The sequence below is a fragment of the Ailuropoda melanoleuca genome, chromosome 7, assembly GCF_002007445.2.
Source record: "Ailuropoda melanoleuca isolate Jingjing chromosome 7, ASM200744v2, whole genome shotgun sequence".
Taxonomy (NCBI): Eukaryota; Metazoa; Chordata; class Mammalia; order Carnivora; family Ursidae; genus Ailuropoda; species Ailuropoda melanoleuca.
This window is the reverse complement of record NC_048224.1, coordinates 81,240,880-81,268,372: the sequence shown is the minus strand read 5'-3', so window position 1 is coordinate 81,268,372 and position 27,493 is coordinate 81,240,880. Positions and strand designations below refer to the sequence as shown.

At 46.9% G+C, this 27,493-nt stretch overlaps 1 protein-coding gene and 1 long non-coding RNA gene across 4 annotated transcripts in view; one reads left to right on the top strand and one right to left on the bottom strand.

The window, feature by feature from the left end:
- Positions 1 to 19,082, top strand: part of LOC117803087 — a 60,349-nt gene extending 41,267 nt beyond the window's left edge. For 2 of the 3 annotated variants that reach the window (XR_004626721.1, XR_004626718.1), the window contains one exon: positions 18,328 to 19,082. This is a non-coding gene — a long non-coding RNA (uncharacterized LOC117803087). The remainder of the gene's footprint in view (positions 1 to 18,327) is intronic. The other variant, XR_004626720.1, reaches the window with a different exon arrangement.
- Positions 217 to 21,998, bottom strand: C7H13orf42 (chromosome 7 C13orf42 homolog). Its single transcript, XM_034665111.1, has 4 exons — positions 19,467 to 21,998; positions 3,275 to 3,418; positions 1,540 to 1,780; positions 217 to 645 (listed from the first exon to the last, which is right to left on the bottom strand). The coding sequence occupies exons 1-4, from the start codon at positions 19,891 to 19,893 to the stop codon at positions 471 to 473; spliced, it is 987 nt and encodes a 328-aa protein (XP_034521002.1). The 5' UTR covers positions 19,894 to 21,998; the 3' UTR covers positions 217 to 470.
- Between the last annotated feature and the right edge of the window lie 5,495 nt (positions 21,999 to 27,493).

Below are 27,493 nucleotides of genomic sequence, written 5' to 3'. Positions count from 1 at the left end.
TCTGTTTGTAACCAGAGTCTTTCTGAGCCCTGTAGAGACAGGAGCTACGTTTCTGAAAACTTAGGCCCAGAGATCCGTGGCTGGGCTTGTTTCCTGTACTGAGCACAATTTTAACAGCCACTTGGACAGATGCACAGAGAACTGAAACAGGCCCTGGCAGAGGCCAGGTTTAGTGAGCCTGGACTCCCACTCGAGGCCTTCCATTCCTTCTACTAGAAGACCAGCCAGGCTGGACCTACCCGCTAACCTGTGCTGCCAGGCCAGCCAGGCTCCAGAGCCTCCTCAGGCAGGTTCTGGGAGACGCAGGTGTGTTTGGCACTAACTGGGCACCAGCGGGCAGCGCCGATGGGCTCACAGGCTTGACTTGGTTCCGACTTCCATTTTTAACCCTTCCAAACACCTGTGCGGCACTGGAAGCAGCCGCCTTCTCAGGGACCCAGCCTGAGTCAGGCTGCCGGGCCTGGAGGGAGTCAGGGCACTGTTCGCTCCCAGAGTTCCTCTTGGAGCAGCCACTGCCCTTTGGGGTTCTCAGTCTCGTGGTGGTCCTCCCCCGGAGACGCCAGGGGCTCCAGAGCAAAGAGTTCCGCATCCCATTCCATGTCTTCTCCTGAGAAGCTGAAGAGGATCTGTCTGGGGCTCCCCAGGCTGGAAGGGAGGAATGAGGCAGAGGGTTTAGGCGTGGCTTGGCTGGCTGCACAGAGACGCAATGCTCTGATTCACTATTCCAGTGGGGACCCTCAGATGCTCCCCAGTGCTGGGCCTTTTAGAGGCCAAAGCAGTATTGTCACGGGGGCTGGCCTTGAACTGGAAGGATAGACGATGAGGGCCGGAGCCTGGTTTCAGTATATCCAGAATACAGTCCATTGTTATGGGAGGAAAGCTATTTAGAAAAGCTCCGAACCCATCGGAGTTAAACGGCTCTTGTACAATCAAAGGAAGACAAGTGGCTGAGCCCAGATACACCCTTCTGTTGTGAAAGGGGAGGTCCCTACAGCATGACCTGGGTTGCCCAGAGCAAGAGAGCGCTTACTGCCCTGAACGAGTAGGCTGCAGGAATTTGGGGGCTAACAATGGTAACTAGTCTTGGGAGAGCTGGATCTGGAGGGAGAAAGGCCTTTGGTAGCAAGGTGGCCAGGAGGGGCCCAGCCGATGAGAAGTTCTCCGTCTAAGTCAAGCCAAGGCAGGGGTGTCTGATTAGTTTGGTGTTGGTTCCCTCATGGTGTCACGCCCTCCTCAACCCCAAACGCTCATTAAAACTTTGTAGCACACAGCTTGTCCATGGCACAGGGCAGGTGGCACAAAGCATGTGGGCTACGTAGGCCGGAATGAAAGGTGGGCAGATCCAGAGCCGAAGTGACAGTGAGGAGTGGTGACGGCAGTGAACCATAAGCATAGACCAGGAAAAAACTCCCTCCCCCCAAAATATATAAGAAGAATTTGGGGCATATAGGATGGGGACTTGAGGCCCCTTAAGAACCATCCCAGGAGTCCGGAGGACATGGAAACATCTTGCTCGTACAACTTGGTCCAAGCACTTACTCTTTTTTGCAGGCCTTGGGCTTGAATTTCAAGGTGTTGAATGCCCCTTCCACAGCCTTGGGCAAGTAGATGGGGTGCCTCTCGAGTCTCCTCTGATTGCCAATGGTCCTGCACTCCATGGTCCTTCGCAACTGGCCGTCTGTCGCGTGCATGGCGTGCGCAGCGATGTCCTCAGAGTGCCGGCGTGGCGCCCGCAGGATCCAGTTGCAGTGCAAACTGTGCTCCCGGGAGCTGGTGGCCACTGCAAGAGAGAAGCAGGTGCCCCAGAGATGAGGACCCGCCATCAGGGAGAAACAGGAGAGGGTGGCTCGGGCTGAGGACCCACAGTAATGCATAGAGAGCCCCGCGGATTATTGGAAAGGCTGGGAAAGGCAAGCAGCGGGGACCATCTGCTCTGACCCTGCAGTGATGGTTAGGGATATGGCTGAATATTGATGGGTTCACGAAGAATAAGGATGCAGATCTGTGTACTGACTTGGAAAGATACCCACGAGGTACTGCAAACTGTGAAGTGAAAAGAGCAGATGACAAAAGAGCAAAGAGAGCCTATTTTCCGCATCCTCAGTGGATTTTGCTGGTTTTCTGCCAATGTCCTGGGTTTCCTTGGCCCGACTGTTGAGAAGAGAGCTGGCTTCTATCTGGGACCGAGGGGCTGCAGTCAGGGGGGAGGACGAGCAGATGCCCCTACAGGAAACAGCGAGCTTGGGGAGTGGGAGTAACCTGTGAAATTCCACCAAACCCAATGAGAACCTACCTTTCACAGATACAGGTCTTGCAAGGCCAGACCAACTACAAACCACAGGGATGTAATTTTTAATCTTTTGAGCAATAAGTAAAACACTCAACAATTTTTTAGTATTGGTCCCTTATTAGCTGATCCCTCAGTCATTACAAGGGCCTGTAATCCCTGAATAAAATTGTCATCAATGACAGCAAGGAGGGCAAGTTAAAGATGAAAGAAACGGATAGTGAAGTAATGGAATTGAATAGTGGTCTGAATTCATGAAGTGGTCGAATTGCTTGCTTTCCACCAGAAGAGAGCCAGTGACACAGGCTGGCAAGGAGAAAAGCGTCAGCCCCCGCCCTCAGCTCTCTGGGTCCCCTCCTGCCCTAGGCATCATCCTCAGAGCGCTGATCGTGAGGCCCTCAGAAGGCGCTGAGGGCCGAGCAGGGACAGAGCGGATGAAGGGTCAGGCAGGTCCAGCAGAGAGTACCAAACTAGCTCAGGTAGAGTCAGAAGCCAGATTTTTAAATGCGGTTTCTCTGCTCCTTTTTCTTCTTAAAAAAAAAAATGTGGTAAAATACAGATAACATAAAATGTACCATCTGAACCATCTTTCAGGGAAGAGTTCAGTAGTGAGGAATATATTCCCACTGGTGAGGGACGGCTCTCCAAGACTTCTTCATCTCGCCAGACTGAAACTGTCTTCACACGCATATAACACCCGCACCCCCCCTCCCTTTCTTTAGTGCTTAGTCTCTGCTTTGGCCAGTGGACCACAGGAAGGAGTTTTTGTCCAAATAGGGCCGTGAGTGTTGTCGGGTAGGCTGGGTGGTGGCCGCAGGGACGCCTAAAGCAAAGGGCCCCCAAGGAGAAGAGCAAGCCCTGGGCAGGGCTCTGCAGTGCGGATGTGAGTTTCCCTTTACTAGGACGTGGGGTTCCTGATCGCTCATGCGACAGCCCACTCCAGAGACCACCACCTGCCCATCTCCTGCACCCCCGGCGAGCACTCACCATCGAAGTCCACGTCCTCATTCGGAGACTCTGCCTCGGCAGCCCGGGGCCGCTTCTCTGTCTCCAGCTCTGCAATGATGGAGTCAAAGAAGGCCATGGCCTCGGCCACATCTGCGCTGAACTGGGAGTATTTCTTCGGGGTTGCTCTGGGCTAGAGGGGAAGGGCGGGAGAGAGCGCTGTCTGAGCCAGCCTCCGAGCGCACGCACACAAGCCAGCACCACCAGAAAGACCGCAGCGTTGCTGAAACAACGTATGTGAAGTTACGAATTTGCAGAGCTTAAAAAGTCAGTTTAAATTAGTGCCCTGGGGAAGGAGGGCAGATGCCCCGTATCCACATGGATTTCCAGTGACCTCAAGGAGAGACAAAGACATAATAAGATCTACCTCGTTCTTACTCAGAGACTGTTATTGATCCTTAGGCAAAATACTTAGTCTTCCTTTGTGTGGTGATGCGTGCTGAGTGTTATACGCAACTAATGAGTCGTTGCACGCGACATCAAACAATGTACTGTATGTTGGCTAATTGAACATAATAAAAAAATAAAATACTTAGTCTTCCTTTGGCCGTTTTCCCCGCTGGTAAACACCCAGTTAGGTGATCATGGAGCTCCTTTGGTAGGCGAGGTGATGCTCACAGCAGGAAAGAAAGGACAAGGTAGACTGAAATGCTCTGAAAGAGCTGTCAGGACCTAAAGTGGCCAAACTTGGGTTCAAGTCATGGAATGGATTGAGGAAAAATTGGTATGATTGCTTGAAAAGTATAAGGAATAATAAAATACGGAGTTAAAAAAAAAAAAAGTCTACTGAGTGCCTAACCAGGTTCCAGGCTCTGTCCTGATCTGTTCTTCATGATCTCATTCCTCACCACCGTCTTCACAGCCTCCCACCAGTGGTCTCGGGGACTGACGAGGAAGTTCAAGCCCGTGGTGGACCTCCACAGAGAACTCTTCAGTGAAAGGCACAGGATCACGTGTGAACCCACAAACAGCTGTCTGAGGAATTTAGGAGATAGGAGAACTCAGGGAGGAAAAGAAGGGACAGTGTGCATTAACTTGAGCTGTTTTGACCCTGTGTAGAGTTATTTTATTTTATGTGAGCATTTTTATTTTGTTTTTGTTTTATTTGAGTATAGTTGACACACCATGTGATATTAATTTCAGGTGTACAATGTAGTGATTTGACAAGTTTATACATAATGCTCCCTTCACCCCAAGTATACCTTTCAGCTGTCCCATTACATCGCTATTACACTATCTTTGACTGTATTCCCTATGCTGTGCCTTTTATTCCCATGACTTATTCCTTCCATACCTGGAAGTCGTGTCTCCCACTCCCCTTCACCCATTTGGTCCAACTCCCCATCCCTCCCCTCTAGCAACCATCAGTTTATTCTCTGTATGTATAGGTCTGTTTCTGCTGTCTGTTTATTTGTTTGTTCTTGTTTCTTTTTCCACTTGTAAGTGGAATCATATGGTATTTGTCTTTCTCAGTCGGACTTATTCCACTTAACATAATACTCTCTAAGTCCATTATGTTGTCTCAAATGACACAATCTCGCCTTTTTCATGGCGTGTAATATTCGTGTGTGTGTGTGAGCATGCACCACATCTTCCTTATCCATTTGTCTACTGATGGACACTTGGATTGCTTCCATAATTTGGTTATCATCAATAATGCTGCAACGTGCATATATCTTTCCAAATTAGTGTTTTGTGTTCTTTGGGTAAATGCCCAAGAGGGGAATTATTGGGTCATCCATATAGTACTTCTATTTTTAATTTTTTGAGGAACCTCCATACCGTTTTCCACAGTGGCTGCACCGATTTGCATTCCCACCAACAATACACAGGAGTTTCTTTTTCTTTACATCATGGCCAACACTTGTTTCTTACCTTTGATTCTAGCCATTCTGATAGGTGTAAGGTGATACCTCATTGTGATTTTGATTTGCATTTCCCTAATGATGAATGATGTTGAGCATCTTTTCATGTGTCTGTTGGCCATCTGTATATCTTCTTTGATTGTTTGATTTTTCGGTATTAAGTTGTATAAGTTCTTTGTACATTTTGGGTATCAACCCTTTATCAGATGTATCATTTGCAAAAATCTTCTCCCATAAAGTAGATTGCCTTTTCATTTTGTTGATGGTTTCCTTCGCTGTGTAACAGCTTTTTATTTTGATGTAGTCCCAGTAGTTTATTTTTACTTTTATTTCCTCTGGCCCAGGAGACATATCCAGAAAAATGCTGCTACAGCCGATGTCAGAGAGATTACTGCCTGTGCTCTCTTCTAGAATTTTTATGGTTTCAGGTCTCACATTTAGGTCTTAAACCCATTTTGAATTCATTTTTGTGTATGATGTTAGAAAGTGGTCCAGTTTCACTTTCTTGCATATGTTTGTCCAGTTTTCCCAGCACCATTTATCCAAGAGACTGTCTCTTCCCCATTGTATATTCTTGCCTCCTTTGTCTTATATTAATTGACCTTATAACCATAGATTTATTTCTGGATACCGTATTCTGTTCCATTGATCTATGTGTCTGTTTTTGTGCCATATGCGGGCATTTTTAAAGGGGGATGGTTTTAAAAGTGAATATTAAATTACAGGCTGGAGTGTTGGGAAATAAAATGATGAAATCTGTATGTACATACAAGATCTTGGTGAAAAGTATGCATTTCGTACTACTAGAAAACATTTTTAAGTGGAGAGGGCTTTTTTTTTTTCCTTTTATATCTGTAAGGTGCTTTCTTAGAGAAAATTTTGAAGAAGTGCAACATACACCTGAATCTTTTGTGTTAAAAGTAGAAAACTATCCACATGGACTTATCCCTCCCCCTTCACAGAGCCCACTGAAATGAAAGCAGGAGGGCAGAGAGAAGAAAACCTAAGAAAACCTAAGAGAGGAAGGGAGAGGCCATCAGTAAAAGACATATTTCCAAATCCTCTTGCAATGCAAAGCAATTGAAGTGGGGGAACTGATGTGAAAGAGCAGAGGGACCAGCCTTCTAGAACATCATAGGTTGGGGAAGCAGCTAAGAAGGGTACAATTTGACCCTTGGGAACCAGAAATGCACCAGGCTTGGAAACACCAGGTACACAAAGGGTTGGGAGTGGGGAGGAGGACTGAAACCAGAAGGATTGGTTGGCAGTCTGTATGAACACAGCAGGCCAGGCCACCAGGCATCCTTCCTGCAGGCAGATGACAGGAGGGCCCATCTCTGAAGGCAGGTCACGATTCTTCTCCTGCCTGGTTTTTCTCAGTGGTCCTTTGCCTTGAATATCTCATCTGGCTGACTCCTACTCATCCATCAAGATGAGCTGGGTCAGCTCATTCTCCAGGTAGACCACCCTCTCCTGGACTGTTCTCTCCTTTAGGGTCCATGGTCTTCAGTCCCTAACCTAATTCTACTATGACACTTACCACTTTAGAAATTTTTTTTGTGAAGTGAAAGAGAGGGAAACAAAGAATGGAGAAAGCCACACAATCTGGACTGAACCCCAAAGGAAGGATGAATATTATTTAAAAGGGATGCAAGGTCTATAGGTCTTTGTGTCTCAGAACCCATGGAAAGGGTGCCTCTGAGTCCCTGACTCAGCAACTTCCATCAGTGTTTGGTTTAAGGCAAGGGTCTCAGTCTCCCATGTGGGCATCACACTCCTTTTCATGAGGTTACTCTACAAAATTATCTGAGCTGCCCATTCCTCAGTGTTTCTAGGAAGTGGACTTTGGCCAGCAGCTCAGAGCAGCCTGAATCCATTGCTTCTATTTATTAAAGAATTTAGAAAAGAGTCAGCTTTGGTATCTTAACTACCAAAGGCTCCAAAACCAGCAAGACCACAATCATTAGTTCTGATAACAGGAGCCCTTGACTGTGGCCTCTCCGTAGATCTCATAAACCCAGAATCTCTTCAAGTATTATCCTTTGAGGATCACATTTGCAAGTTAAAAAATACATCATCAGCATATATATTACCACCTTAGCCACTGTACTTACTGTCCACTAAAACTAGTGGACAAAGGCCCTTTCAGCCACACCCTTATTTGTTATTTCAAATATTCAAGTATATTGTTTTTTTCCAAAGCCTCAAGCTTTAGGATTGGAGACTCAGGTCTCCCTCTCATACCTTACCCTTTCTACAAGACTGAGAAGCAATTGCCTTCAAGGGCACCTTGTCACAGAAGCTCCTTAGCCAGCACTGGACGGTCTGCTCTTCCAGTGCTACTGCTGGGGTCTCAGCTGGGCAATCCAATACATTACCATTATAACATTTGCTTCCGCTGAAAGAACTTATAGATCCTGGTGGTCTGGAGAATGAGACATTGGTGACAGTATCTGTGGCTGACCCATACATACCTGTGTGACCAAGTCTTACCCCGAGGGAGAGCTTCCCCCACTTGCCCCAACTGCCTTTGTCAGTTCCCCCCAAACCCTTCATGGAATAAAGGGTTCATAAATAAATAAATGCAAATTAATAAACAATTGCTTTCCTTCCTTCCTCAGCCCTGCCTTCCTTCCCTGCAAATGAAAGCAGCATCCCTTGAATGAGGCTGAGATCCTGGCCTGGGAGATGGTGGGCCCTCCCTCATCCCTGTCAGTGTGGTTCCGTAACAGGGGAGCCCAATTCCAGCTGGATATTGTGCTGCTAACGAATGTCTATCTATGCCTGGCTCTTTCCCAGACCAGTTGGGTCAGATAATCAAGTGATTCTAATACACAGCAGTGGAGAGCCACTGCTCTATGGGGGCCCGAGCATGGACGAGGGACAAGAGCACCCACAAATCCCCACCGCAGGGTCTAACTTAGGACAGAAAGCTTAAGTGCCAGTCTTATTCCCTGGCTTTGCAAGGGCAGACAGGAATGTCTCTTTCAGGACAAGGACACAAGGACAGGACCTCAGGGGACAGAATACAGGTCACTGAAGAAAGAGGACAAAACCCCGGATTTCAGGGCCCAGACTCCCTGTGTCCTTGTGTACCTCCTATTAAGCAGCACACGGGGAGCCAAGCAAAGGGACTCCATCTGCCCTCTGCTCCTCTCCCTGTACCAATGGGGGAGTTGAGCATCCCCCACTGGGGTGCACTTAACATCTACCTTTCCCTCCCAGTCCCCAGACTTGACCTAAACCCCCTCCTGGGAGGCACTCCCCTGGCTTGTATTCATGCATCTTTGTTTGCTTTCTGGGTGTCGTGTTTGGCATTCACCTCTGCTAGGCTACACAGTGGGTAGGCGCCAAGTTTCTTGTTTATCTCTCCATTGTTTCTTTTTGAAAATAAAGCAAACACGAATTTATATTTGTGTTTACCCACTTTCTTAAAAAACAAAATGTAGCCTACAAGATATAGCTGTACACATTGCTCACTTCACTCAGTGTATCCTGGGGATTACTTCCCAGCAGTAGACAGAGACCCTCCTCAGCCCTAGTAACCTTGCTTGGCTCTGCACTGGGCAGACCCACTGTCAGAACAAACCACAGCCCCCTATCGTCAGCTCTTTGGCTTCTTTGTAATCTTTTGCTATTCAAGTTAGTCCTTAATGCAGATGTCATTTTGCATTTTGCCAATAATACCCTCGCTTGGGGTAAGCTTCTAACTAACTAAGTACTCTGCTCTCTATGTATATGCTTGATGGAAAGAATGGGAAGCATCAAGCCATCTGGCAAGTCAGTCATGTAGGATTTGGTTAACAGAGTCTCTGCTGTACTTTATAAAAGTATACGTTTACATGTCTCCGAAAGACTGCTGTGGTGACTTTCTGAGTCCCAAGGCTAAGCTACACATCTGGGCCTTTTCAAGTCCTGGTTTAAACCCAGGCTGATTCTAGCTTTTGTTTGTTTGTTTGTTTTTGCCTTCCCACAGCTTCTATGGGCCTTTTCCGCCTCCACTGCCACATTCTCTTGGTGTCTAGCACAAGAGAGACAACAACCGAGGCTCAGGGTTCAGGCCTCGGGCTAATATCACAGGAAAATCTACTTTATAAGGAGGTGGTTGTACAAGAAGGGACATCAGGCGTCCACACCCTGAACTCAGAATTCCAGATATAAGGGGATTGCTTCACTCCCACTCTTGACTTTTTTCTAGCCCAGAATTTTTTCACTACTTCTTTGGACAGGTTTCCCATTGCACCTGCTCAGGCCCCAGTTTCACAGGGCTCGTGTTCCTTCACTGTTGGCCCCACAGCAGCCCTGGGGAAAAGGCACGTGGGCTCAAAGCATCCGTATTGCATTGCCTACTCCATTCCCATGTGCCTTTCACACGTAACCTTCAGTGGCCTTGGGGTTATCATTTTCCAAGCCTCCCTGTCCCACCCCCCTCATGTCAGGCCTGAGTCTCAGATTACTTTTCCTCTTGTGTTTTCTCCAACCAAACTCTACTGTACTTCTCATTGTCTTTTCTGAGTCGCCCAGTGCAGTTTATGATATTTTTCTGCATTTCACATCACCTGCCATCCTGCCTGGTTTCACCTGCCATCTGGGTGCCTGGGTTTCTCCAATGTGTTCTTTTTCTTCTAGGATCTGCCAGTGTTTGTCTGCAAGAGGTTTGGTTTCTACAAAATGAACTTTCAGTTGGAAACAGAAATATTGTGGCAGAGATTTAGGGTTGAGGGGGGAACATTAGAAACCCACCCAGAGCCAAGAGGACCACCACTAAACATCTACCCTCCTCTCACTTCTCCTACTTGGGCATCCCCTCACCTCCTTTGGAAGGCCAGCCCCCATGTCACCTCCTCTCACTGCTGCAGACAGACCTAGGCACATCTTGTTTATGTGCACATTCTGACAGGTGTGGATAATCCACTCTGGCACGTGGTGCTCTGTCCTCGGTAGCCCCACACTAGACCAGCCATCTGTGACCTCTTCTTTGGCAATGCTTTGGCAACTAACACTCACAGATAAGACTCTTGTGATAGATGCTCACCGGCCTACGTGAGACAGGTTGTGGGATTTACACAACTCCCAACATGCTGATTGAAATTCTACCTGTTTCTCTGCCAAGGAACCTCAACACACCAGTGTGGTTCAGACAGTGCTGCTGAGGATTGCAGCTTGAGACAATGGGCTGTGTCAGGGCAAACAGACCGCCTTTTCACCTATGAATGCTGACTACATATTTCAGCATCTGGCATGGGGTGGTAATTATTCATTGAGCAAATGAATATATGAAATATACATGCGATTACCCAATGCTTATATTCTCCAATCAGCTTGCATGTTGCTAATGTATCCTTTTGGATTGAAGTTGGCAAATGTTAAGAACTCTGTACTCCTTATTTTTATGGAGTACTGATAATATTCTGTTGAGCAAATAGTATCTAGAAATATGAATGTCCATATATTGTGATAAAATTTCCAGGATCAGATGTGGGACTAGTCGGGACTGGAGAGACCATTTTCCCTTGGATCATTCAGCTGTGTGAAATTAAATGCAAAACAGCTCAAATTTATCCACAAGCAATTTACTTATCACCAAAGAAAAAAAGAGAGAGAGAGCGCGCTTTTGAGGACAAACCCTAAAAGCTCTAATACATCTTCTTTGCCTCCTGCCACCCTTGGAATGGATATTTAAGACCAAGTCCGAGGTGATATTTACCTTATCCCTTTTCTATTACAACACCGAAGAAAGTGCGTACCCATAACTGAGTGCAAGTTTGTGAAGTAAGAATGGGAGTTTATGAAACAAGGACCGAAGCTATAAGAAACAAGCAATTTGGGAAAAGGCATAGTCATTGGAATTTAATTACACAAACACAAATGCCCACATACAAAATTTTAACAAAATTTAAGCTAAATGGTACACTTGCCTGAACTGAAGAAAAAAAAATGGTGAAGTCGACAAGAGAGCTGAGAAAATCAGTCCAAAGAGATAAAAAGAAGGAAGAAGTTTGTCACAAGCTCTAGTATCACTTAAATTTGGCATCACTTATCATACCTAAATATTACAGTCATCTTGGAAGCATAACCACACATCTTCTGTCTTTGATCTTAGAGATTGGAGACTCACGGGTTGATAAGCTTAGTCTTTTTCCTCCCTGCTTTTTAATCTTAAGGCCACTGTTTCTTTTGCCCACACCTGCTAACTCCTCACCTTACATGTCATTGAAGAGATAATGCAATTTATTACATCGTGAACTTTCTAAATTAAATCAATACTAGGTGCTAAAAAACTGCAGTACGAAGTGTTTTCTAATTCACTGTTGATGAAAGTGTAAATTATAAAATGTTTCTGGAAAGCAATGTAAAAGAATCTTTAAAAATGAATGATCTTTAAACTTTGCCCCACTAGTCACACTTTTAGGAATCACTAAACATGCCTTACAGAGCAGGGTGTGTTTATTTGTAATTCTTCACAAGTTCTTAAAGAATGTGAGCTGTTACATTTTTTGCCATTAAAACTTCAGTTTTCAAAAACAAGTTAATGAGGTGGGAAAGAATCCACAAAATATAATATGAACTGAACAGAGATTATAAAAAAGTACATGGTATAAACCAAATTTAGTAAATTCATACACACACATACATTAGGGTTGTCAAATTTAGCAAATAAAAGTATAAGACAGCAGTTGAATTTCAATTTCACATAAACAATGAATAATTTTTTAGTATAAATATATACCAAATTTTGCATAATTACACTAAAAACAATCCATCACGTATCTTAAATTCAAATTTAAGTAAGCATCCTTTGTTTTAGCTGACAACCCTAATATACATCTATGCAAATATACAGGAAATAAATGATTGAAAAAGAATATACCTAAACATTTTATAGTGATTATCTCTGGTAGGATTCTAAGTTATTTTTATTTTATTTCTTATACTTCTCTGTGTTTTATAAATTTTATCTAATATAATTTTATCCAGAATTTTTTTTTAAGTTTACCCAAAATGTCCTTTTGATGGTGAACTCTGATCCATTACACATTGGATATTTTAATTATTAGGATATGATTCCATATGAATATGAATATACTCAAACTATATTCTACTCCACTAAAAAAAAAAAGATAATTTTCCAGTCAGTGAAAACAACAGATTTATTACTCTTCCAGATCTCCCACCAAACTGTGTAAGTTTTCTTAAACCTTCTTAAGAGCACCTGGATGGCTCAGTCGGTTAACCGTCTGCTTTCAGCTCAGGTTATGATCCCGTGTCTTGGGATCGAGTCCCGCATCAGGCTCCCTGCTCAGTGGGGAGCCGGCTTCTCTCCCTGCTTGTGGTGCTCTCTCTCTGGCATATAAATAAATAAAATCTTCTAAAATAAAATAAACCTTCTTAAATTACAGTTGGAATTTCTCAGGTTATTGGTTTACTGAATGTCTGCTATGTGCCTGTAGCCATGCAAGAGGTTGGAGATAGAAAGATAAATAAGACACAGTCCCCCCACTCAGTGAGTTCATGGCCAGCAGCAGAACTAACAAATGAACAGACAATTACAGTGCTGGGTGCTGGCTGCTAAGTGCGGAGATGGGGGTCAGACACAAGGAGGGGAGGAAATCCACTGTCTTATATTGTGGATGTGAAAAGCAGCTTCCTAGGGAAATGCTTTCTCTGCTGTTAAAAGACAAGAAGTTAGCCAGGTGAATGGGGTGTGGTGGAGAGAAAAGGGGAGGAGGAAGTATTATTTGTAGGCTGAGCAAACAGCACGTGCCTGGAAGATAGATTGGGGAATGTAATCACCCATCTTGTGGTCTGACTGAGAGGGGCTGCAGGAATTATGTGCTTTGTTATCAGAATTAGATGACCCAAAAGAGAATTAATAATGTTTTCTTCTGCCTGCTGTGGGTGACCGATATACCTGGCTTCAAAAAACGTCCAGCTCAAACCATCTGGGCAGTGTTCCATGGGGTACTGCAACCAACCTATGCTAACACACACTCTGGTCAGAGTGAGCATTGTCTCAAACTCTTCATCTTCACCAACCATCAACACCCAAGCTGTTTCCCTATACAGAAGGAAGGAAGTTCTGACACATGCAACAACATGGAGGAACCTGGGAAACATGCTGAGTGACAGAAACCAGTCACAGAAGGACAAATACTATAGGATTCCATTTATCTGAGGTTCCTAGAGTTGGCAAATTCACAGAGACAGAAAGCATAATAGAGATTACCAGGAGGGGGGTAGCAGGAAAATAGGGAGTTGCTGTTTCTTGGATACAGGCTTTCTGTTTGGGGTGATGAGAAAGTTCTGGAAAGGAGAGTAGTGGGCTATACACCAATGTGAATGTGCTTCATGCCAGTGAATCGTATACTTAAAAATGGTGAAGATGGTACATTTTTAAGATTATTTTACTTTAAAAACTTCTATATTTTAAGAAATGATCAAACCTTTTATAAAAAAACATTCTCCTATTTCCTAAATGAAGTATTTTATAGCCTCTCTGACCTCTTAATGGATTCATTTTCTAATGTACTACTAATACATTTCATAAAGTGTTCTAAAAATAGGTTAAGGCTTAATAGTCTTTTGGATGCAGTACTAGGGGCTTATATAAATGATTATTTGGAAAAATTCATGGAAGACTGGTGTGAAGAACTCTGGTTATTGTCTGACAATTAGCAATTTGAAAGATGTTCAGTGTTACACATTTTTCTCTAAAAGAAATTTATAAAAAAATCATCCAAAGAGAAACACTTAATTTCTTAAGAATTCATTAACTGTGATACACTTCATTACCCGTAAGCTGGGGACATTAAAAAGCACTCATTTCAGGTGCTAAGAAGTGCCCTGTTGAAAGTGGTAAAATTTATGTTATGTTTATTTTACCACACACACACACACACACACACACACAAAGCTGAAGTGGGTGATGAAATGTTCTAGAATCAGATAGTGGTGATAGGTTGCGCTACTTTGAATATACTAACAACCACTCAGTAATATACTTTAAAGGGTGAGTTTCATGGCATGTAAATTAAAGCTATTATTTAAAAAATAATAATCCAAGCTGAGAGAAGCAGTCTTTATGAGGAGTGGAAAGATAGAAGTCAAATATCCCAGCGCCCCTGCCAGCAGCTGGAAGAAATTACCTTAAGAACCAGGCGAGGGGGGAAACAGGCTGAGGCCAGTCATGTCCCAGACAAGACCCCAACACAGATTGCAGAGGGAGCGACTCCCTTTCCAAGATGCTGAGATGAGGGAGGCAAATAGCAAGACACACAACAGGATAGCTTTCTACTTTTCACAGACACTTTTCTCTCATAGAGTTCACCGTATCTTCAGAGGCTTTTGACAAAGATCATCAGGAGGGTGTGTGGTCTGTCCGTGCCTCTGGATCTGAATTCTCTGCGAGGTCCAGAAGGGATGGAGAGCAGGTGCGTACCCAGGTGCCACAGCCTGGGCCCTTACTAAGACGCAGCACGGGCTTGGCACAGCAGGGCTCTGAGAAGTCACCACCAGAAACGGGGTACTGGTTTATTGCCTTGCTTTGCCACAAGCGTGACCACCCAGGAGGACAGGGACTTTGACTCCCTCGCCAGTATTTAGAACAGTTCCTGGCACACACCCTATTCCTGCCAACAACAAAACGTGTTGAGGAAGGAAGGGAAGGAGGAATGGAGGGAGGAAGGACAAATGACATATCTATTGATGCGTTGTTACTTAAAAATTACTGGCGGCATTACTAGCTACATCACACATGGTTTCTGTGTCAGGTCCCATGTGAGAAATTCTGGAACTTAAAGCAGGGAAAAATCACACTTCCACTAACCAAGGGGTATGGTTCTTCCTCTTAGACAGAATTTTAATATGAGTCCGGCTCTCTTTTAAAGGGTCGCTTGCAAGAAGTACGGAGCCGAACTAAAGCTCACCTGTAGCCGCTGAATTAGCTCTATGATCTGCAGAGTGTTCTTGATTTTCTGTCAATGCTTTATTCTCTTCCGATCATCCAATTTCTGCTGCTAGTTTATTCTGCTGGTAGGTGGCTCGTCTCAGATACTTTGTGGAACGAGTGAGGAAGAATGAAAACGTGTTTCTGTTGAAAGGGTTTGAAGATAAAATCCATCCCGTTGTGAAGTTCCCACTGCAGCTGAGCTCACACCGTTTACCCAGCTTTCTTCCTAGTGCAAAAGTAGGCAATACACACTCGGGGTCTCGGGGCTGCAGGGACCGAGAGTAAAAATAGAGTCCGAGGTAGCCATGTGCAGGGAAGGTGTCGAGATGGAGAGAAACTGGACTTGCGGATAGTGGACAGGAGAGAGCTTGATGCCTGCCTTCGGGACATGCTTTGGGTCCGGGTCTCTCCCGCACAAAGGGAGCCCAGGCCATGCCGCCTCCGTGCTTCGCCCTCGCACTGAGTCCACACGGGGTAGGAAGCGGGCACCTCCCAGCTGACTCTCCCTGGCCCCGGGTGTGCAGGATAAAGCAGCCTGCTTGCCTCATCCTGAGGGGCCCCTCCCCCATCGGCAGATATCTGACAAGCTCAAAATACGTTTTCTGGTTGAAATCACTGTGGCTCCATTGACAAGAGCGTGAGCTCTGGCACAGTGCAGACCCAGTTTCAATCCTGGCTCTCTCTTTGTCAGGCGCACACCTTACCTAAATCACTTCCTGTCTCTGAGACCCAGTCTTCTCATCTGTAGCCTGGGGCTGGCACTCAGCATGTTTTGAGGATGATGAGAAGTCAGGAAAAACTGCTGATTTTTCCTGGACGTGCCTGGGCCGTGCCGAGAAGCAGGGGTGGGGTGTGTGGAGGAGATGGGCCATGTGCCTCATCGCTGGCTGGACCACCCGAGGTGCCCATGGCCGGGGGTCGGGTGCCTTTGCCCTATTGGTTCAGAAACTCTGTGGTCTAGGACAGGACCCACTTCAAATGTGCTCTCGTTCTGCCACTTGAATTTTGCACTGTGTTAGAAATTCTAACACCGGAGCATCTGAACAATGAGTCCCAAACTACAGCTCATACGCGATGCTGACTAAAAAATCCTCAGATGTGGGGTTTTTGTTTTGATTTCAAAATGTTGCAAACTGTGTGTTTCATTCATTTGTGTAATGACCTCCTATTTGGAGCCTGGCCAGGACCTCCTCTCTGCAGGAGCCCAGGAAGGGCTTCCCACATCCAGCCCAGGCTCGCCTCCCTCCTGGCGTGTCCTCACCTCCTCCTCCCATCGACCCACATGGGTACTTTTCCCGGCTCTCTTCTCTCCAGGGCCTGGGATACCAGACCTTTTGACACCCTGATGTATTATGCCTTAGACACTGTTAACATTTCAGCAGGTCCTACTGGAATGCCTTACCAGGGTGTGAGAAAATGTCGGTCTGGACCCCGTAGTGGCTTGTGAAATAAATTTAGTGTGTCATGACCAACATGAAAAACAACAAAAAAAGAATAGTGTCGAGTATTTTGAAAAAATATCAGAGTACCAAACAGAGAATAAGTGTATCTCATGAAATTTTTGTTTTGGTTGTATTGAATAAACTAGGTCAGTTTCTAAAATATATTTCTTTTTTTTAAATTCAATTAGCCAAAATATATCATTAGTTTCAGATATAGTGTTCCATAATTCATCAGTTGCGCATAACATGTATTTTTTACTGAAAGTTTTAAACAGAACAGCCTAAAAGCCATTATCTTTCCAGGAAAGAGAGACAGAGGGGCAAGTAAGTTCTGTGGCCAGGCCAGGGGCTGGTATTCGTGGGGACAGTTAAGGTCTCCAGGGTGCTTTGGTGCCCAGAGAACACTGCTCACTCCCTATATGGAGGCCGGCTCTTCTGTACACAGAAGACCAGACTTTAAAGTTTATAAAGCATTCATAAGTGACCAAGAAGTATTCATGGTTGCACTGTGGGGATGGAAAAATGTCAAAGATGCTGTTTCAGCTTTACCAAGCATACCAAAGTCACTGCCGAGCAGTGCACCAGGCCCCAGGAGGATGTGATCAATGCTAGAACAGAGCCGTGTTTAGACTAATAGGAGAGAGAGGGAAAGACAATTCCATGGAGGGCTGTACTCCTTCCCTAGGCCTGCCACAGCAAAGTCCCACCCCCTGCGCAGCCTGGAGGCCAGAAGTCTGAGGCCCAGAGCTTGTCAGGGCCGTGTTCTCTTGGAAAGCACTAGGGGAGGATGTGTTCCAGGCCTCACCCAGTTTCTGGGGGGTCCCCGGTGCATGGCAGCCAACTCCAGACCTCGCCTAGTGATCCCTGCATGCACGCGCGTGTGTGTGTGTGTGTGTGTGTGTGTGTCCGTCCCGGTTTCCCCTTCTTATAGGACACCAGTGTTGTCAGATTAGGACCTCACCCTAATACCCACAATCAGCTCAACTAATTACACCTGTAATCAGCCTAGTTCCAAATAAGGTCGCCGTCTGGGGTACTGGGAGTTAGGACTTAAACCTATGATTTAGGGGAGACACGATTCAGCACACAACTGGGGAAGGAGAACGAGGGCTCCGGGGAACGAATGGTGTTTGCCCGAAACCTGAAGATCAGCAGGCATTTTCTACCAATGCAGGAAGGGGATGACCTTCCAGAAGAAAGGAGCTCTCTGGTCCCCTGCCCCTCCCACGTACAGAGCAGGCCGCCGCAGGCCACCTGGCCAGCCACGGAGATGGCCCCGTGGTGTCTCAAGCACATCCAGCATCCAGCTCTTTATTTAGGAGCCAGAAAGGAGAGCGCTTGTCTGCCCGTGGCGAAGAAGCCTCCAGTACCTTCCACATCAGAGTTAGTAAGCACTGGAAGACCTACTATGTGCCGGGTCCTATCACAGCCAGGATCTTGCTTTTCCCTCACGGGATATATTCTTATTTCTGTTTCTATGCTACAGAAATCGAGGCCCAGAGAGGCCAACTTAACCTGACAAAGGTGCACAGCTGGCAAACACAACTAAAATTTAGGTCTTGGTCTGACTGACATCAAAGACATTTTAAAACTTTTTTCTGGTTACATCATGGTGAGAGGCTTCTCCCGAGGAAATGTGCACGTTGTGTCTTTCTATAGGGCCAGAGTGGGGTGTTCTGGGCTAAGCTCTCCCTGTATCTTCCGACAGCTAAACTAGGAGCAGTGCAGGGAGGAAGCAAGCTAGGCTTTATAAAGAGAGAACTGTATTTTTTTTTCCAGGAAAATGTAATGCCTGGAGGGAGTCTAACCAGACCCAAGAACCCCAGGACATCCAGCTAGGAGGGAGTCCAGAGCCTACTGCAGCCCCTTCTGTCGCGGGAAGTGACCCCAAAGGAAGGGTGCTGGCCCACAAATCTACAGCCGGCTGGTCACAAGGTCGATTCTGGAACCCTAGAGTAGGTACTGGGACACGGACGTACTTTTGGAGTCAATGTGGTTATTTAAACCAATCCCACCTGGGATAAAATGCAGACAGTTGAAACCAGTCGGGGGAGGCCAACCCCTAGAGATCTGATCACTGGCCAGTCCTTCAATGGTAATGGGGCCTCCACAGCTCACAGCAGGCTCTGCACAAACAGGACCCGGGAGAGACAGCTCTGCTGTCCAGGCATCAGGGAAACAATTGTTGGGAACTTAAAACAGCCTCAAACCTTAGGCATTTGGAAAAAAAAAAAAAAAAGGTTGAGGCGTGAAGGAGGGAATACCCGAAGGAGTCAAGGGTCCTGTCAAACAGGTTCCCGAGGCCTGGCTTGCTCTTCCCTGATACCGAGTCTCTCCCACCTTTCCCTGCAGCCTGAATCGAATGCTCAAGAGGAGATAATGTATACAGACACCGACATAAGTAGAAACAGCAAGATAACTGCCCGTGACTTCTTGTACTAATTTCCTGCTTGGTCTGTCTGGGCTTGAAGCCTCCAGTGCCCAGCACAGCTGTCAGGCAATCGCCTTGAAGCCACAGGCGGTCTCAAGGCTGCGCCCCAGTCCCCAGGATGCCTGGGCCCAGCCCACAGATGGAGCACAGCCTCCAGAGCTGTTGGGCTCCCGTGAAGCTGAACACCGAGGTACTTGCAAGCATATCGTTCCGGGGAAGATTGCACGTCTCACTGGGATTTCCAGGGGCCACATGCGATGCAAACGCAGGGCAGTCTGACCCCCGAAGCCGCCGCCCTCCCCCCAGGCTACTCTGTAGCTACCACCGACCGCTTCTCCGCAGGGCCTCCTCCCAGAGGGGAAGCCACAGCCCCCCTCCCCCGCCCCGGCCGAGCCTCGGGCGTGCACGTTTGGGGCCGAGCCAAGGTCCCACCCGGCACCCCAGGCTCGTGGAAGAATTCCCTCTGAACTGTACATCTCCACAGCACTTACCTTTCCTTCTTTGGAGGCGCACCGGCCGGGGGCCTTTGCGCGTGTCCCGGGGGACCCGGGGGACGGCGAGCAGGGAGCTGCGAGGCCCGGCGCGCGGCGGGGCTTCAGGTCGCTGAGGCTGCTGAGGTACTTCTTGCGCAAGGCCAGCAGCTCCTGCAGGTACTGCAGACAGTCCTGCGGCCGCGAGTACATCCACGCCCGGCCGCCCTCCGGCTGCAGGTAGCACAGGCTGCTGTCCATGCTGCCGCCGCCGTACTTCTTCAAGGACTCGCTGAATGTCTCCCCGTGGTCCCCGACCACGTACATGGAGCTGCTGCGGATGAGCCTCACGGCGGGGCTGGCGGGCTCGGAGCCGGGCCCCGCGGCCACCTCGGCCTTCCTCTGCGGCCCGGAGTTAAAGATGGAGTGCAGCTTTCTGAGCATAGCGCTCGCCGGCTCCGCGTGGCCGCCTCCCCGCCGCGGGCGCTGTGCCACTTGATCTAGCTGCGGGGAGAGCAGCCAACACGCCCGCCTCCCGCCATCCGCCTGCCGGGAGGCCTCGGATCTCTGGAAGCCCAGAGACGGTGGGCCTGGTCAGCGGGGCAGGCGGGACGGCTCTCCTGGGGGCACATTTACAGCCAGGAGCCACGGTGCCATCCACCACGTGCACACAGAAGGTGGCGCGCTGTGAGCTTACCAGCAACAGGCCCGCCTGCCTCCGAGCGGATGCCTTCGCTTCTCTTCCATGGAAGGCCCCAGCTGGATGTGGCAAGCGGGACGATGCTTTTCCTGCTCTATTTCCTCTCCTGTTCGTTTTCCATTTCTGGATGTGGTCTCACTCGGTTTGATGTGATCTTGGTGTGGATTTGTACGTTTCCACCTGGGCGGAGCTGGCTCTGGTCCTGAACACCTTGCTTCCAAAACGAAATTCTGCCACTATGGCCAAAACACCGCGAAGCCAAAACTCGCGTGTTGCTTGAGGTAAAATCCAGTCCCCTGCGAGAGGCCGGGCCGACACAGCCAGGGTCGTTGGCAGGAGGCTGTCAGATCTTCGATAAGCCGGACCCTGAGCAGGCGTGCCAGCGCCCTGCCGGCACCTCGCCCTGCAGTAACGAGACCTCGCCACGGTTACCGGATAGCAGCCCATTGTGGAGACACGAGGATTCAGGTATCCGGACCACCACTTCTGCACAAAAGCCTTAGCGAGCAGACGGCAGCCACGTGGATAGGACAGACCTTCTTTCGCTGGAACACATTTTTCATTTATATAGACTAGTCACAACCAGACACAAACTCCTTTTGCAAGAGCATCCTCTGAGTACATTAGGCTCTCAGGGATGTCCCCTCCAGGATTGTTCTCAGGCTAATAGGCCACACCGTTATTGCCTTCATTTCTCTGCACAGCCTGTTTCTCTCCCAGACCTCACTCGGAGAGCTGCAGCCTCTCACTCCCCAGCACAGGCATTTGCTGAAGCTGGGGTAGGTGTTGGAGGAAAACCGTGAGACCCCAGAAACTCTATATGGGGTGTTCCTGGGTGTGGGTACCAGCGCAGTTAATTTTTGCTGCATTTCTGTTTTGTTTGGTTTTGGTTTTTGAAAGAGAGAGTGTGTTAGTGGTTTTGTCAGATCTTCAAAGAGTTCTGTGATACAAAAAAAGAATTTTTTTAATGTTTATACCCTGCTTCAGAACAAGGCTATGCTCTCTGAAAGGTAGCTACCAAAGGGCATTATAAGTACACTTGCGTTGAGCACATGCTCTGAGTGTGGCGTTCTAGGCCCCCGCGTTGAGATGGCCTTGAATACACAGGAGCGTTCAACGCTCTTCCTTAGCAGAACGCTCCAAGCTGACGAAGCGTTTCCGCGCACATTAATTTACTGAACCATCGTGGCTTCCTTGGGAGAGAAGCATCCTTTCCGTTATCATTATTGGTCCTCAATTCGCAGATGAAGGAGGTGAGCCTGGAGCAGTTAGGAGACTTACTGAAGTCTAAATTGGTGAGGGAGAACCTTGTCCTCAGACCCAACCGTCCAGCTTCAAGCCCGGTATGCTGGCCGCAGTGCCCCCCTCAATGCCATGGACGCTTAACGTCACACACTCTGAGGTCTCCGGTGGGGGTTCTCTATCCTGCCCCTTACTCTGGTTTCACACAGGTGCAATATCGAAGCACTCAGGAGAGATGCGTGCTCACAGAATTTCTTCCTAGAGGAGTCCAGGGACTGTGCCACCTTTCTTAGTGGACTTATGATGATACTCATTCTACATGGATTTAGAAAAAGGTTAGCTAAAAAATGAAGTCTAATCTATATCCTATCCAGAATGTCCCAAGAACCTAACCTGTTGGTCAAAGAGAATGAAACTATCTTCCTGTATATTTTTCTCCTCTCTGCTCCTGCTTCCCTGCTGGATTCTTCCTGAGGGCCAGACTTACAGAAAATTCCAGTGACATCACTAGCAGAGCATTTCATGAATACTAAGGAACAGGACATTGGCGGTAGGCATGGCCCAGCTAGGTGACTCTCACCTCCTGTATCAGAGCAGTCCTGAAGCCCCNCCCGAAGCCCCCCCCCCCGTCTCCAGAGCTCCTGCTGAGGGAGTCAAAGGGAGAGAATACTTTCTCCCTACAAAAATACTTGTCATCTCTGGGAAAGTTCATCTCAAGTAACAACAGCCTTTATACCTCATTTAGATTCTCTCATGGCCTCACCAGAAGAAATGAGTATGAAATCACCCTGTGGTCAAAGTATATTTCAAGGACACTACAAGTGCCCATCAAATCCCAAATCAGGCACTCCAGGTTTGACTCTTCCCTTGCATGGTGAAGAATGCCGGGCAATTGGGGAAGGGAGAAGGGCCTATGTCCTTGCCCCCAGCCCAGCCCCTCCACACCAGCCCCGTTGGGGATGGGAAGGAGCCAGCTGGTCCCAGAGCTGAGTTCCCCACTCAGCATAGACCAGACTCGCTCTTTGTGTGGACATCTAGAGCAAGAGGCTTGACCAGAACCCCAGAGAATTGGCATAAGGCTACTTAGTGCTTCCAACCTTGCTTTATTCCAGAATTTCCAAACTCCAAGGGCAGAATCCCAGGGTAGCAGCAGAGGGGTCCAGAGGGTTTGTTCCACAGCAATGCCAATGTCAGGCAATGGGAGCTATGGTCAGGAGGCGTGGAGGAGGGTGTCGGAGCTTCTGTCTGCTCCCACTCCAGCCCAGTCTGTGCTACGGGAGCTGCCGCCATGCTCACAGCCCGGTGGGCAGAGCAGGTGGCCGATGGGCCTCCCCTGAAGTGGGTGTGGCTGACAGCTCTGCCCCCTATCAGCTTAGCAAAGCTATTTAAACTCTGAGCTTTGGTGTTCTCGTCTGCAAAAGTAGATATTACCTATTTCATAAAATTGTTGTAATGATTAAATGAGTCTACAAAGGGAGCACTTAATATGTCATATTTGCTCAGTCAAAAGTGTCAATTAATATAAAATAATATAATTAATAATATAAAGCTATGACTACTATGACTATTTTGTGGCTTCCAGCATACAGTTGCCACACTATCGTTCCAGGCAGATATTCTGCATCCAGGTCTCTCATGCTTCACTATGTGTAAATATCACAGGCTGAGGCCAGCCCCAGTAACAGCCAGAACAGAAATCACCAGTTGAGCCCGTTCCCTGGATAATGCTGTGTTTGCCCAGGGCACTAGCTGTCCAGAGCAGCCCACTGCTTTGAGGGCGCATGGCCAGGCATTCCGTCCCTTCCAGCACGAAGCCAGGTGAGCACCTAACCACCTCCCTCGCCCATAGGTGGGTGTGTTGACCATTACTGTGTTGTAAGCTGGATGGTCCTGGGGGACATGCATCTCGAGGTCGCTGCTTCTTTGTTCCCGCCAGGCTGTAGCTGCGCTTCCCATAGAGTCCTGAGTCAAAGCAGATAATCTCTACACTTGTCCTGCATCTAGACATAACATTGGCTGTGTCCCTGACATACAAGAGACCCTGAGTCAGCACTTCCCAGGAGGCAGGTAAAGAGAGAGGAGGAATGAAGGAGGGAATGCAGAGGAAGAGGGGGAAGCTGAGAAAAGGAAGAGATCAAATCGTCCATGCTGAATATTTAATGAAGGGTAAGATTACAAAGTTTGACAACGCGGATCCCGTGTCACGTTGGTCCATTTGCACAGCACATTGGAACATTTCGCTTTCTGGTTGTGCTATGAATGGAGGGGAAAAGAGTTTCCCCTGGGGACAAGCTCCCGTGGCTCAGATGCAGGGCCCCATGCCTTTGGACCTTTGTCCAGTGCAACACAGCCCTTCTGCAAGCAGAGTAACTCCCACCCCCTGTGCTGGGCCCTCTGCACGTGGAGACTAAAAATGGAGTGACAGATGGCTTTGCCGTGGCTTCGTGCTTTAACGTGCTTGGAAATCCCTTAAAAATGTACCAGGAAGCAAACATCAGACCTTCTGAGGTTCACAAGACTAAAAATGTCCTGGCACCTGAATACACAAGAGGGTTGGTGACTGCACTTGTAGACGCCCCTGGAAGGCAGGACCCCAGTTTGGGAACTTCTGCCAATTGGAAGACAAGATAGGAGGTAGGGCAGCTCAGCTGGGCCGAGATCACAGACGCGTCGTGAGAGACTAGGCCGGAGAAAGTTGGGGGGTGGCATCAGGCAGTTAAAGGAGGCTTGGACTGGTTCTTTGAAAGAATTAGCAAGATCAATAAGCCCCTAGCCAGCGTTATCAAAAAGAAAAGAGAAAGGACCCAAATTAATAAAATCGTGAATGAAAGAGGAGAGATCATAACCAATACCAAGGAAATACAAACAGTTTTAAGAACATATTATGAACAATTCTAAGCCAGCAAATTAGGCAATCTGGAAGAAATGGATACATTCCCACAGACGTATAAACTACCCAACACTGAAACAGGAAGAGATAGAAAACTTGAACAGACCCATAACCAGCAAGGAAATTGAAGCAGTAATCAAAAATCTCTCAACAAACAAGAGCCCAGGGCCAGATGGCTTCCCAGGGGAGTTCTACCAAACGTTTTAAGAAGAATTAATGCCTATTCTTCTGAAGTTGTTTCAAAAAATAGAAATGGAAGGAAAACTTCCAAACTCGTTCTCTGAGGCCAGCATTACCTTGATCCCAAAACCAGACGAAGACCCCACCGAAAAGGAGAATTACAGACCAATATCCCTGATGAACATGAATGCCAAAATTCTCACCAAGAAACTACAGGATCCAACAGTACATTAAAGGGATTATTCACCACGACCAAGTGGGATTTATTCCTGGGATGCAAGGGTGTTTCCACATTCGCAAATCAATCAACAGGATACACTACATTAATAAAAGAAAGGACAAGAACCGTATAATCCTCTCAATTGATACAGAAAAGCATTGGACAAAATATAGCATCCCTTCTTGATTAAAACTCTCCACAGTGTAGGGATAGAGGGAACATACCTCAATATCATAAAAGCCATCTATGAAAAGCCCACAGCAAATATCATTCTCAATGGAGAAAAACTGAGAGCTTTCCCCCTAAGTCAGGACCATGTCCACTCTCACTGCTGTTTGTTCAACACAGCACTAGAAGTCCTAGCCTCAGCAATGAGACAACAAAAAGAAATAAAAGGCATCTGAATCAGCAAAGAAGTCAAACTCTCACTCTTTGGAGATGACATGATACTTTATGTGGAAAACTCTAAAGACTCCACCCCCAAATTACTAGAACTGATACAGGAATTCAGCACAGTGGCAGGATTTAAACAAATGCACAGAAATCAGTTGCATTTCTATATACTAACAATGAGACAGAAGAAAGAGAAATTAAGGAGTCGATCCCATTTACAATTGCACCAAAAACCATAAGATACCTAGGAATAAGCCTAACCGAAGAGGTAAATGATCTGTACTTTAAAAACTACAGAACATTTATGAAAGAAATTAAGGAAGACACAAAGAAATGGAAAAATATTCCATGCTCATGGATTGGAAACAAAATAAGTCAATCAGAGAAAGACAATTATCATATGGTTTCACTCATATGTGGAATATAAGAAACAGCCAGAGGATCATAGGGGAAGGAAGGGAAAACTGAATGGGAAGTCATCAGAGAGGGAGACAAACCATGAGAGACTCTTAACTATAGGAAACAAACTGAAGGTTTCTGGAGAGGAGGTGGGTGGGGGTAATGGGCATTAAGGAGGGCACGTGATGTGAGGAGCACTGGGTGTTATATGCAATTGATAAATAACTGAACTCTATATCTGAAACTAATGATGTACTGTATGTTAGCTAATTGAATTTAAATAAAAATAAATAAATAAGGGAGGCTTGGAGGTCAGGTCAACTTTGAATTTGATTCAACTGAATACCCTTTGTCAGAGTTCTGGGAGTCCATAACACATATTTGTGCAATTTAGAAAATGTGCCTTCTCTAGGTGAAGGCCAGGCAAGCAGTCCCCATTGGCCTCCTTGCTGGGGTGCCCTTGTGCAGTGCACATCCCATATAACTGTATATGACAACCCTGACTGGTTAAGAACTTAGAGCAGAAGATGGTGTAACAAATGGGATTGTGAGAAAAGTCCATATAGATACAGTAGGATATCTGTAAGATTTAAGGAAAATTAGTGCTTCATTTATCTATTACTATGTACAAATCAACCCAAAACTCCGTGGCTTGAAACAACAATCATTTTATTTGCTCACAGTTCTGTAATTTAGCGGGGCTTTGGTGGGCTGTCAGTGCCCCCCAACCCCGTCTGCATTCAACTGGTGGGTAAGCTGAGGCTGGGCTCAGCTGGAGACCTGGGACAGTAGGATCTCCCCCTCTTCACATGGGCCCTCCAGCAGGGTCTCGAGAATTCTCACCTGGATGGTCAGGGCTTCCAACAGTGCAAAGGTGGAAACTGTCAAGCCTTAAGGCCTGAGCGGGAAATGCACACCCTGTTCTTCTGCCATATTCTACTGACTAAGTCAAATCACAGAACAGCTCAGGTTAAGGGGAGGGGACTACCCAAGGATGTGCATACTAGAAGACATGGTTCGCTGGGGCCACCGGTATCATCGTCTGTCACCGTCTGTTAGGGAGCTGTGGTGGCCAGCCAGGGGAGCGGGGGCGCAACCTCATTGGAGGGCAGTGAATATTTTTCTTTTTAAGGATAATCTTCAAATTATTTATGTTTGACTTGAAGTGTATTATATACCTCAACCACCTTATCTTTCTAAGCACCTTCAGCTAAGATTAATGGCAAAATAGATTACATTACCCAGAATCAAGTGTCATAAGTCACTATAGGAATAGGTCTCATTTTTACATATTTGTTTATATATTTATATAAAGAATATATATCTCAGAAATATATATATATGGCCAGAATATATGATCAGAAAATGAAAGCATTTATGAACTTAAAAAATTTTTTTGACTGTTATCGTCTTGTTATAAAGTACTAGTTCTGCAGTTTTGTGCTTTAATTCATGCCCACGATAAATAGGTTTTACTGGATGCTTGTCAACTCCCCAGAATATTCTGTGCCGCATCTTACTTCCTGACCGGTCTCAAAATTGAACGTACATCCTTGGGCCCCCCATGGGTCTCTATTCTGATCACCTCTTTTTTTCAGTTCTGCTCTTGTTCCCAGTCATCATTTTAAAATGATTTTTTAAAGAACTCTTTCTTCTTTGATCCTCACGCATCTTGTATGGATCAATTCACCGTCATCTAAACCCAAGCCGGGGGAAGGGGGCCATGCTGCTGAATACAGTGGGAGAAAGGGGGCTTTTTCTGAGCCAGAGAGTAAGCCAGATCAAAGCCACATGTGGCAAATGATGACTCGGTTTATTGGTCCAGAAGCAGCCATCCTCCCGTCTCCCCAGTGCCCCTCGCGCTGCCGATGGTGCCCCCCCTCGTGTGTTACGTGTCGGTAGCACGGGCGAGTTGGCTGTGGTAATAAGTAACCCCCAAGCTCTCATTGGCTTGTGACGCTTTTACTCTCAGTCACGGAGTTGACCATGGCAGGTGGAAGATGGCACGGTGACAGGTGTG

Coding starts and splice junctions, on each gene's coding strand:
- C7H13orf42 (XM_034665111.1), bottom strand. CDS start 19,893: ATGCTCAGAAAGCTGCACTCCATCTTTAACTCCGGGCCGCAGAGGAAG. Junction 1,781..3,274: donor TGAGGACGTGGACTTCGATG/GTGAGTGCTCGC, acceptor TCTCTCTTGCAG/TGGCCACCAGCTCCCGGGAG. Junction 646..1,539: donor CCCAAGGCCTGCAAAAAAGA/GTAAGTGCTTGG, acceptor CCTCCCTTCCAG/CCTGGGGAGCCCCAGACAGA.